The sequence below is a fragment of the Gymnoscopelus braueri genome (genome assembly GCF_963280865.1).
Source record: "Gymnoscopelus braueri genome assembly, chromosome: 7".
NCBI lineage: Eukaryota > Metazoa > Chordata > Actinopteri > Myctophiformes > Myctophidae > Gymnoscopelus > Gymnoscopelus braueri.
The window spans coordinates 39,227,901-39,240,765 of NC_137608.1; the positions used below are offsets into that span (position 1 = coordinate 39,227,901).

At 40.6% G+C, this 12,865-nt stretch overlaps 1 protein-coding gene across 6 annotated transcripts in view; it reads left to right on the forward strand.

Annotated features, from left to right (window-relative positions):
* pbx3b (pre-B-cell leukemia homeobox 3b) overlaps window positions 1–12,865 on the forward strand; it is a 90,798-nt gene that overhangs the window by 63,626 nt on the left and 14,307 nt on the right. For 3 of the 6 annotated variants that reach the window (XM_080432316.1, XM_080432313.1, XM_080432315.1), the window contains exons 3-5: window positions 1,415–1,659; window positions 4,296–4,486; window positions 6,522–6,657. In XM_080432316.1, the coding sequence (XP_080288442.1) occupies window positions 1,415–1,659; window positions 4,296–4,486; window positions 6,522–6,657 (572 nt within the window). Of the gene's footprint in view, window positions 1–754; window positions 770–1,414; window positions 1,660–4,295; window positions 4,487–6,521; window positions 6,658–8,154; window positions 8,185–12,865 lie in introns of all 6 variants that reach the window. The other 3 variants (XM_080432311.1, XM_080432314.1, XM_080432312.1) reach the window with 2 other exon arrangements.

The following is a 12,865-nucleotide window of genomic DNA, read 5'->3' on the forward strand; positions in this document are numbered from 1 at the left end:
AATGCGATAAAAAAGATAACACACTTTTTGATGTTTTACCTATAGTGACATGCCCAGGTTGAAAGTGATTAAAGGACGACTTCACCCATTCTCAACCTAGCTTAAAGTGCATTAGTGAGGACCAATTATATGAAGATGAAAATGGGTGAAGTCGTCCTTTAAGAAGAATGTGTTTTTGCGAGGGTAACCTAATGGTATAACCTGCATGATGTGATTTGTTTAATCTTTTTTCACCCGTATGAGGGTAGTTCAACCAGCACAGGCCTGCTGTGTTAGAGAGAGTGTGTCCAGGTGTGAGTTAATGCTGATGCCAATGACTTCACCATCTGGTATGCTATAGGAGAAAAAAAGAGAACAACTCGGAAGAGTTGGTGATTTATGCCCCATTGCCATGGAGATGTACACATATACTAACTATACATGGATGTGTATCTAAAAGGCCTCTTTAAGATTAGCCTGACGTCCTCAGACATCAGTTTATTAACCCCCCCCAATTGGCAATTTTACAGACTTAATATAGTAAGTCTTATGGTATTTCTGTATTATATTACAGAATTTTGTCTCATTTTATGTTCATTCTTCAACTAATGTATTTTTCTATAAAATAAAGTTTATAACTATTCTTCTTCCTATTATTAATATTATTTCTACTGGTAGTAATAGTTACTGTACTGTGTTCGTCATGTTGTCATACCAAATCATATTCAGATGGCATTAACTGACCCCTGCTCTCTCTCTCTCTCTGGTACATCAGGTCTCAGCATTCGTGGTAATTAATTTTTCTATAAAATAAAGTTTATAACTATTCTTCTGCCTATCATTTCTTTTTTTTAAATACTTTTTTTTATTGGTTTTTTTTGTAACATGATAATCAGAGTATAAACAACTATAACATATGAAACAAGAAAAGACAATGACAGATAATTTGGTAAATGTTCCAGATGAGTTCAAATAAAATATACAACATAAAAAAACAACAACAATAAACAGTTGTACAGATACAAACAAAAAACAACAACAACAGACACTCTTGCTCTCATTCTCTCCCAGCACAGATCATGCCCTCTTTCCCTTACTCCCTCTGTCTCCTTAAACAATGCATTGCCTTATTGATCGTAAAATATTAGTTACAAAATAACTTTTTTTTTTCTTATTCTTTTTTTTTTTTTTTTTTTTTCTTTTTTTCTTTTTTTCTTTTTTTCTTTTTTTCTTTTTTTCTTTTTTCTTTTTCTTTTTTTCTTTTTTTCTTTTTTTCTTTTTAAAAAATATATAAAAAATTAAAAATACAAATTATGCATTGAGGCAGATACATTCTGCCTATTATTAATATTACTGTATTCGTCATGTTGTCATACCAAATCAGATTCAGCATTAACTGACTCCTACTCTCTCTCTCTCTCTGTGTTACCTCCAGGTCTCAGCATCCGCGGCGCCCAGGAGGAGGACCCCCCGGACCCCCAGCTCATGCGCCTGGACAACATGCTGCTGGCGGAGGGCGTATCGGGACCGGAGAAAGGGGGCGGAGCCTCTGCTGCCGCCGCGGCCGCAGCGGCGGCCTCGGGGGCGGCGGGCGACAACTCCATCGAACATTCCGACTACAGAGCCAAACTCACCCAGATCAGACAGATCTATCACACAGAGCTGGAGAAATACGAACAGGTGAGAACAGGCTCATCTCTCCCGATGCTTTAGTATATGAATATGTATTATTGTTATACTCAGTGGTGTAAAAGCAACTAAAGTACATTTACTCAAGTACCGTACTTACTTTACTGGAGTGTTTCCAATTTTCAGTGCTTTTTACTTCTACTCCACCACATCGTTAGAGGCAAATATTCTACTTTTACTTTTACTACAATTATTTGAAAACTTTAGTTACTAGTTACTTTGCAGATATACATTATTACATTATAAAACATACATTAACCACTTCAGCCCTATTTTATACATAGGCTATTTGAAAATAGCCGATCTACAGGCTCACAACGCGTAGCATCGCGACGCGTTGTGAGCTTGTAGATCTGCTATTTTCAAACATTTTAGTACTTTTACTTTTGGTACTTTAAATACATTTTGATACCAATACTTTTGTACTTTTACTCAAGTAAATTCTGAATTCCGGACTTTTACTTGTAACAGAGTATTTCTACAATGCAGTATACTTTTACTTAGTAAGAAATGTGAGTACTTCTTCCACCACTGAATATATGAATATTTACTATTTTGTACGATTGCTGTCGATGCCGAAAACAACCCGATCTACAAGCTCGTCCCAATGCGTTGCGTTGAGAGCTTGTAGATAAGGTTTTGTCGGCACCTTATCACGGCACGTTCGTATTTCTCCAGCTCGGTGTGGTACATGTGTCTGAAAAGTGGACAGCGGTTCCGTATCTCACACTGTGCTACTCATTTAATAATTGCTTTAGTCCTTTAATTTACATCATGCATTTCTCTTGCATTGATGTTCCACTCCAGCCCCACAAGGAATCATTTGGAGGAATTCAGTTCACTGTTTAAGCTGCTATCGGGGTGAAAGGGATATAGTCTGGCCATCAGCCATTTGACACACATGAGTTGGTATTAAAATGCCCTCGTTCAGTTCTGCTTCACATAAGAATAGACTTGAAGCATTAATGTGGGATAAATGCACTGAATATATGCATGACGTTCAAAAAAATTCCCATTGTGTGGTTTCCCCCCAGTTTGGGGAAAGAATTACAGCATTATATTCAGTCAGTGTGCTGTAGTTGATTAGAAAGGGCCAGAGTGATGTAGTCATCTGTGTTAACCCATTAAGACTTGAAGCCGATTCTACAAAATGTCATCTAAATCCTAACAAAAAAAATGAAAAAAACGTATGTTACTATGTCAGTGGTGCTCAAACTTTTTCATGTCAAGGACCCCAACATTTATATGTATTTGGCCGCCGACCCCCATCTCAAAATATTTTGTTCCAGCGACCCCGAGAAGCAAAGATTTGAGTTTAAAATGTTCGCTTTGAAAATATATATATATTCAAAGATTTGCACACATTTTCACGATTTCTCAAAAATAGCAGATCTACAAGCTCATAGCGCGGCACTCGGCACTCGGTGCCGCGCTACGGGCTTGTATATCTGCTATTTTTGAATAGCCAAAAGTGTAAAATAATGCATTTTTAGCTCAAATAAAAAAACGACACAGATGCGTTCCCGGTCTTAATGGGTTAAATGCAAGTATGATCAGCCTCCTCCACCTAGCACTTTGAGCTGGGCATTAAGCACCAAGGCATTATGGGTGAAAATAGAAGGTGTATAACAGTGATGCCTCAGCAAGCCCCGGTGAGGTAAATTAGACTAATTTACTCTCTTGCACTTTGAGAGAGGGAGGAGGAGGGATTGCGGGGGCACACACACACACACACACACAACACTTTGCCCGGAGTGAATGCATCTTTCTTAAGGGTGTTTCCAGGTTTTAATTATCTAAATGTAAATACTTAACGAATTTTACTCAGAGTAATGAGCTAAAGTGTGCACTACGTAAATGAGTTATTCTAATTAATCATGTATGAACTACTGGTTTAACGAAAAGCTGTTTAAATTCTCTCCCTCTGCATTAGGGCCAGGGCCAAATTGCGGATCGGCATTTGCATTCATAGATGACTTCACCTATTAAGTCATCAGAGTAATATATAAACACCATACTCCTTGATGCTTCTAACAAAGAGAGCAAGCAACCCTAATGAACACTACTGCTGCCCTGCTGGAAGATGTTTTTATGTATCACAATGCAGGAGTCAAACCAAGAGCTTTTAACCTATTAAGACCTGGAACGCATCTTTGTCACTTTTTGATTTGAGCAAAAAAAAATGCATTATTTTATACTTTGGCTATTCAAAAATAGCAGATCTACAAGCTCGTAGCGCGGCACCGAGTGCCGCGCTACGAGCTTGTAGATCTGCTATTTTTGAAAAATCGTGAAAAATGTGTGCAAATCTTTGAATATATATTGTTTTGAAGCGAACATTTTTAACTCAGATCTTTGCTTCTGGGGGTCCCCGGAACAACATATTTTGAGATGGGGGTCGGCGGCCAAATACATATACATTTTGGGGGTCCTTGACGTGAAAAAGTTTGAAAACCACTGATATAGAAACATACGTTTTTCAGAAAACCGTTTAGAAGACATTTTTGCAGAATCGGAAACCTCAGGCCTCAATGGGTTAAAAGTCATAAAAGGCTCACAACACAGTGGCCTATACTAGGACATTAAGAGGAATGGGTTCCTTCACTCTCTTCATTCTCCCTTGGCAGGCATGTAACGAATTCACCACCCACGTGATGAACCTGCTGAGGGAACAGTCCCGCACGCGGCCCATCTCGCCCAAAGAGATCGAACGCATGGTGGGAATCATCCACCGCAAGTTCAGCTCCATCCAGATGCAGCTGAAGCAGAGCACCTGTGAGGCTGTCATGATCCTGCGCTCCAGATTCCTCGACGCCAGGTCAGTAGATTAGGGTGCATGCGGTACGTGTGCGTGTGTGTGTGTGTGTGTGTGTGTGTGTGTGTGTTTGTGTGCGTGCGAGCGTGCGTGCGTGTGACTTAGTTCTTAAAACGTGTATTATTTTCATGTGACCTATATAACCAGAGAATAAGGTCATTTTATACTGCACACAGGTCAGATTTCTTTAGTGTCTTGCTCAAAGTATTTTTATTTTATTTTAGAAGTATACACGGTGCCATTGAATAAACACAATATATCACACAGACAGCCCCCACAACCCTGTTATAATACTAGTAGTAGTAGTAGTAGTAGTAATAAATGGGTCTGAACTTTCTTTATCTATTCATTTGTTTATGGGTGCACCTCACACCAGTGTTAGCCTCGATCTCCAGGCTTTTATTGTTTAGTTTTGCTAAAAAATAAAAGCCTGGCCCAACGAGTCGGTGTACTCGGTATGAGGAAGTGTTTCATTTCCCAACCAACCAGAATGCAGTGGGCGTCGCTCGTAATGTTGTGTTAACGGGGCGGGGGTTGACGGACAGATCGTTGAACCAATGGGATCAGGCGCAGTCTCTCTCCGGCTCTATACACCCGCCCCTTTATACACGAAATCAGGAGGGTTGGGGCAGGCTACACCAGTGTTGATTTCGTCGACTAAAACTATGACGAAAAATGTTCGTCGACTACCTTTTTTCACTGACGAAAACGAAATAAAAACGAAATAGAAACTAAGCTACGATGACTAAAACTATGACTAAATATATTGACAATTTCGTCAAAAAAATATTGACTAAAATGTGAGGACTAGTGCAGAAGAGATCCATTAGAACTAAAAGACAAGTCATTTTATGCTTGTTTGCACTCAGGTGTCTACAAGCCCACAACACGTCGCGCTGCGACGCGTTGTGGGCTTGTAGATCAGCTATTTTCAGCATGCAACCAAGTGTAAAATCAGCCATTACGACGGCATCAAGGCACCGCCAAAATACATTTTAGTCGACTAAATAAACTGTAGATTTAGTCAACTATAATTTTATGACATTTAGTCGACTATAGCTAGACTAAAACTAAAACATTTCAGATGACTAAAATATGACTAAAACTAAATGAAATTGTATTCAAAAGTCTATGACTAAAACTAAATCAAAATGTGCTGTCAAAATCAACACAGCATGAGGCCTGCAGTAAGACAGGATTTTGAATTATGCACATATGTGCCATCCACTATTTTCAAGACAATCGTGCCCTAACACCTGAGAGCAGCTAAGGCCATGTGAAATGGGTGACGCGAGTCATGTGGGGTAATGGATGGAATGGCAGGTCATCAGCAGGTGTTCTAGATTACCCTAATCTCTAACAGTTTGGGAGAGTGGAGCGCCGCCCGCCAGGAGAGCAGGCAGGGACAACTTCGGGGCCGAGGCAAGCCAAGCGTAAGCGCATTTCGCTGCCCTGCTGCCTGTGTGTGAAGTGGGGTAAACAAGGCAAAAATAAGCAAATGCTCGACAACAACGATAAGTAGCGCCCTTGGGAGGGGAAGGGAAGGGACCCAGATCTAGTTAGAGTCGGCTTGTTTCTGCTGGAGATCCCTGGGGCTGTGGCACTTCAGGAACGATGCTCAACTGTGCATGCCATGATTTCTATAATGTACCGAGATGCACTCCGACTGGGCTTTGCACTCCATCACCAAGCCCACCCATCCGCTGCACTAAACTCCACACATTACACGCTTGGACTGGAGATCGCAGACCAACAGACCAAATTAAGCATTGTATGTGTTTGTGTGTGTGTACTGGACGTGTATGTGTATTGCTTGTCAGTTTATTGGGTGGGGAGGGGTATGGTCTTTTGTGCGTTGATGAGCACGGCTCTCCGTGCCTCTCTGCTCCTGAGGCCCCCTTAGCGCCCATTCCTCATTATTTTCACCATTTATGTGTGAGATTGATTGTGCAATTTGTCCGATCCAAATGGATGAGTTAATGCCGGTCTCCACTAATGAGCTCACTTGGCCTTTTCTTGTGTTTTGTTCACCACTCAGGCGGAAAAGAAGAAACTTCAGCAAGCAGGCGACGGAAATCTTAAACGAATATTTCTACTCGCACCTCAGCAATCCGTACCCCAGCGAAGAGGCTAAGGAGGAGCTGGCCAAGAAGTGCAGCATCACAGTCTCCCAGGTGGGTAACCGTGCTCTCTCCTGTATGTCTGTAGCAGTGGCTGGTGGGTAATCAGGGTGGTGTAAAAGGCCAAAGCCTGGAGGAATAGATATAGCGTAGGTCGCCACAAACCAAGACACAATGTCCTTACCTAACCTTGACATTGTGACTGCCTAATGATGCTTCAGTCATGGCTGTGTCCCAGTCAGTCAGAGCAGGGCCACCACAGGGAGGGGGAGGTCCTTATCATGTTGGCCTCAATCAAAAGCTCTATGCTTGCCTTCTCTAGCCGCCCGCCCGCTGGGATCCCCTGCCATTTTTCTCTCTCATTCCCATCCACCATGTGTGCTCTCTCTGTTGCCTGGTCAATCACTTACTGTAGGTCAATTGAGATTTGAAAAGTAAACGTTGGTATACCTTATTACTGTGAGAAAAAAGCAGATGCCTGTAAATGTCTGGTGGCTCGAAAAACAAACACCTGAATGTAACTGGAACATTGCTAGTGAAGAATGACGTGGAGTTATAGTGTAAAGTAGTTGTTTTAGACTTGTTAATGGCCCACGAGTGACCTTACAGGACTCTGCTAATTCGCAGCATATGGTCTAATTTGTCCAAAAGACTCAAAACATGTGCTTTTCCCACTTGATCTATAATCTATCTAGCCTGGTAGCTGGGTAGACCTGAAGGCAATATCTCTCACACCCAACCCCCACATGTTGTACTACTCCTTTTTTATGCTATTATTGTGACTACTATGTAGATTAAAATTTGTACTCCATTGCTCTATGGCCTGTCCTCACGGGACTCAATATCAGAGTACACTGCATAACCCTGAGTGTTGGTTTAACTCACAGAGAGTGACAAAATGGATGCGCGGGGAGGACCATTTTTACACTCTCTGAGTTAAAGGACAACTTTATTTTTTTTACAACCAAGGTTTATGTTTTAGCTTGTCATTAAAGTAAATAAAAGATGAGTGTTACAAATTTTTCATTTACTGCTTTCTATAGTTTTAGCAATTTTCTCGATCTTTTTTTACAGTGGGCGGGGGCATTCGGGCAGGTGGCTAAATATGTATTTTTTTACACAATAACCCGGCGATTTCTTTATTATTATTTACAGTAGCTCTTCTAGCCCCCAATAACTCACATCTGGCCATCAAAGACCACAGGACCTTTTTTATTGTGTAAAAGCCACGTGCCCGAATGCCCCCGTCCGCTGTGAAAAAGATCACAAAAATTGCTAAAACTATAGAAAGCAGTAAATTCAAATATTTTAACACTCATCTTTTATTTACTTTAATTACAAGCTAAAACATAAACCTTGGTTGTAAAAAAAACTAAGTTGTCCTTTAACTAATACTCTGTATTTTGCAGTGTAATATCAATCTGTACGAAAAAAAAACATGAATCTACAATGTACTCTATTCTTTTTTAATGTGTGGGGAGGGGGTGTTATTGAGTGTAGTCATATGAGGAGTCAGATACTGTAAAAAGACCCATTCTTTTTTGCCTTCAGGGGGTGGGAAGCACCATCACAGTATCACAGGTATGTCATGACTTCTCCTGCTCCACTGTTGTTGTTTTTTTTATTTTATTTTATTTTCATTCTTTGTACATTTCTTTTTTTGTTGATGTTATGTACAACCTCACAGTCTTCACCACACAGACCCCCCCCCCCCCCCTCCTCCTCCCATCCTTCCACCCCTTCCTGCCTCACGCTAACGGAACAATGCTAATGTAATCACAGGTTACAGCACTTACACAGTACTGCTTGACTTATGATTTTTTTTTTTAGATTTTTTTTTTTTTTTACAGTGGAAGACCATGTAAGAAGTTTGGTTTTTCCCAACATTTACATTATGCCTTTAGCTCACATTAATGAATGATCCATGCCATGTAGACCAGCTGTTATTTTTCGGAGGACACCCATGTCACCATTATGTTTGTGTCACACTTTCTTTTCCTAGAATTCTTTTTTTCCTGTTCTACAGTGGTTTCACTACATTCTACGTATTTTTTGTTTGTTGTAGAGCATCCACTAGTTGTGTCCTCTCTAAAACCTGGAAAAGTACAGTCTGTGTTTACCCCAACCCCACCCACCCACCCATGCACCCACCCAGCTCCCCACGCACCCACCCACCCACCCACTCCTCTTTTCTTGTTCAGTGTGTGTTCTTTATGGCGGTTTAAGGAATGGGCGCTGACCCTCACAAATGGAACTCCATTCTCTCTGAGTGCCTCACTAAACAGGCCACTGTATAAGTTCCCATGAGAACAAATCAGTCTGTGCAGAAATTAGAGGCTTTTAAAAATTCACTTGAACTCATCTCAAGCCCCATTAGTGGGGTACTCCTCGACAAGAAGGAGGCCACAGCAGACATTCTTATTGACTTATTCTTAGTGCTTTGGCTCATTTTATGTGAGTAACAAAGTCTGGGGCTCAACATGATGCCAAGTTTTCCCCCCAGTAAGCATGTTATTTCAGACTGTAACAGAATCGCAGTGTGGCTATTCTGAGGATTTAGTCAACTAACTTCAAATGGCTCAAACTCTCTCCTCGGTTTGGTGATTTAAAAAAAGGGATTATTTAAGTAGCGATTTCCCCATCGTGAGTATAATGCCAGTATCAATCCTCAGTCTGAGCTAAAACATTATCACTGATTATCCTGTCTTTGTTTCATAGGCAGGATTATTCAACATAGACGTAATCCTGGTCTCTATACTGCCCTCCCCCTGGTCAGCCGGGGCGCCTGATGGAGGGGAAAGGAACTGGTTGGAATAACGTGTTCCTTCCACGCGCTACGTCCAACCGGGGAAATCCCCCCCCCTGTCAGGTGATAAGAAGCGGCTTGCTAGCTCCTCATGCATTGAAGGAGGCATGAGCTCAGTTCTGGGCTCTCCCTATAGGCTGGCAGAGGGAGAGTAGTGCCCAGGATTACATAGGCAATTGGCACTGGGTGAAAACTAATTCTTACAAAATTGTGGGATAAAAAATAAAAAAAACATAGAAGTGATGAGTATGAGACTGAGATTACAGTATACTTCTTGATCAGGGGCAGATTCTTCTGTTCCGGACAGTACAGTAGATATTTACTCTACCCTTTTTGACTGACTAAGCTACTAGGTTTCTACTTCTTGCATGGTTGACAAACAACTTTTGATTTTTGATATTTTTCTTCCAATTCATAGATTCAACATTTTTTTTATTGTTTGTCACTAGGCCACTATGTAACTGCTTTGAAAGTGCATGACTTGATTACTAATGAAGCAAACATGCTTCTCCTTCATCCAAGGCCAGCGTGCTTGTTTATAAGCGACTCAGTGGAGTGCAAGGAGCTAATGGTGTTGTCGAGGAGATTACCTCACTACATAAGGCAATGGCTGGCCCTCTACAGGCAGGAAGGATGCAGTCTTATTATTTCATGCTGTCAGATTGCATGCGACATGATAGGGCTCTCCTAAATGAAGCCATACATGGGATTGAAGGGCAGTGGTTTGTGTCTGGCTTTATGGATGTGTCAGAGAGGCCATAATTGATATAACCTCCAGAGAGAGTGCTGCTGCAGATTGAAGGACGACAAGAACCTCTACCCTGACTGAAGAAGAACATCTGTATGCAGTGAGGAATCTGCACCACAATGTTCACCTAATTCACCAAGTGTTATCTCACCACCTGAGTGACACTTATCAATATTTCACATCATTATGAATTCAGAGAAAGGGAAGTCTTGAGTTTGCATTAAGTATTAATGTAATAATAATTGATAATATCATAGCCGGGGAAACCACCTTTGGAGTGTAATAATTAACCCATTAAGACCTGGAACGCGTCTGTGTCATTTTAGATTTATTTGGCTATTCAAAAATTGCAGATATACAAGCTCATACAAGCTTGTAGATCTGCTATTTTTGAAAAATCATGAACATTTGTGCAAATCTTTGAACATATAGTTTTCAAAGCGAACATGTGTAACTCAAATCTTTGCATGTCTTCTAAATCCTAACATTTTTTTGAAAAACGTATGTTTCTATATCAGTGGTTCTCAAACTGTTTCATGTCAAGGACCCCTAAAATGATATGTATTTGGCCGCGGACCCCCATCTCAAAATATGTTGTTCCAGGGACCCCGAAGAAGCAAAGATTTGGGTAAAAAAAATTCGCTTTGAAAATATATATACTCAAAGATTTGCACACATTTTCACGATTTTTCAAAAATAGCAGATCTACAAGCTCGTAGCGAGCTACGAGCTTGTAGATCTGCTATTTTTGAATAGCCAAAGTATTAAAAATAACGGTTAAAGTGGCTACACAGATGCGTTCCCAGTCTTAATGAGTTAAGGCAAAGCATGAGGGTTTGACACTTACAGTAACAGTATATAACCCCCGAGTCGTATTGAGATCTTAAAAAGATCATGCATCGTCTTTCATTGACAAGAGAGAAGAGCATTGACCTGAAATGTGGTGGAAAATGTTTGTGAATTATTAAGTACACTTCCATGGCCTCTCTAGTGGGTAGAGAGAGGCGAGCAGAACGGTGTCGTGTTCTTTTGCGAAGGAGGAGAGGCTGCATGGCTATTATACAATCGCTGCCTTTGAGGCTGCTGAGGTCAGGTAATTCAGTCTCGCAAACCTGGCTCTCACTGCACAGAGAAGTCAATTGAATGCACGGCCTGCCACGAGATAAAAGGGAATTAGTTCTGTAGATTGGCTTGTGGTCCCCCCCCCCCCACCACCTCACAGTGCCTTGCATTTACTCAATGTTTAGCTGAACCTGGGAATCACTAAAGCCAGAGTTCACTGGGCAGGAGAGAAATGTGTGCAGAGAATGTAGAAGTGGCGCTGTAATACCCAGGGTCTTTGATGCCCAATGCCTGTCGAGTCTGTCCAGTGGTGTAAGGAACTAAGTACATTTACTCAAGTACTGTACTTAAGTACAATGTTGAGGTATTTTTTACTTTACTGGAGTATTTCCAATTTTCACTACTTTTACTTCTACTCCACTACATCTCAGAGGCAAATATTGTACTTGTACTCCACTACAATTATTTGACAACTTTAGTTACTAGTTACTTTTCAGATATTAATTATTACATTATGAAACATACATTAACCACTTTAGCCCTGTGTTATACCTAGGCTATTTGAAAATAGCCGATCTACAAGCTCACAACGCGTCGCATCGCAGATCTGCTATTTTCAAACATTTTAGTACTTTTACTTTTGGTACTTTAAGTACATTTTTATACCAATACTTATGTACTTTTACTCAAGTAACATTTTGAATTCCGGACTTTTACTTGTAACAGAGTACTTCTACATTGCAGTATTGATACTTTCACTTAAGTAAAACATTTGAGTACTTTTTCCACCACTGGTAATACCCAGGGTCTTTGATGCCCAATGCCTGTCGAGTCTGTCCAGGCTTGCAACACCCTACAGTGGCAGAATACAGTCATAACAACCCATCACAAAGTATACTACTTGATCAAAACCATCAGAATACAGTCATAACAACCCGCGTCCCTATGACAAAATATACTACAAGATCAAAACCATCAAAATGTGACATAATCCACTTCCACGTCCCTCGCCAAATGATCAGTCAATTACGTTTTATTACCATAAGTTGTAATACTTAACTGCATCCTCTGCCATAGTTTGTTGAAGCGATATTGTGTGATAAAACATGAACTACGTGTGTAGTCTGTCAATGTCAACCCATGCATCACACTCACTGTTGTGACATGCAAAAAGCACAACCATTTTGTATCGCTTGAATTTAAAGAGATACATTAGACCATTAAGACCTGGAACGCATCTGTGTCATTTTCGAGATTTGAGCTAAAAAAGCATTATTTTACACTTTGGCTATTCAAAAATAGCAGATATACAAGCTCATAGCGCGGCACCGAGTGCCGTGCTACGAGCTTGTAAATTTGCTATTTTTGAAAAATCTTGAAAATGTGTGCAAATCTTTGAATATATATTGTTTAAAGCGAACATTTTTAACTCTATTCTTTGCTTCTGGGGGTCCCTGGAACAAAACATTTTGAGATGGGGTCGGCGACCAAATACATATCATTTTGGGGGTCCTTGACATGGAAAAGTTTGAGAACCACTGATATAACAACATACGTTTTTTTCAAAAAACTGTTAGGATTTAGAAGACATTTTGCAGAATCGGAACCTCAGGCCTTAATGGGTGGCTTAAGAGATAAATTAGACT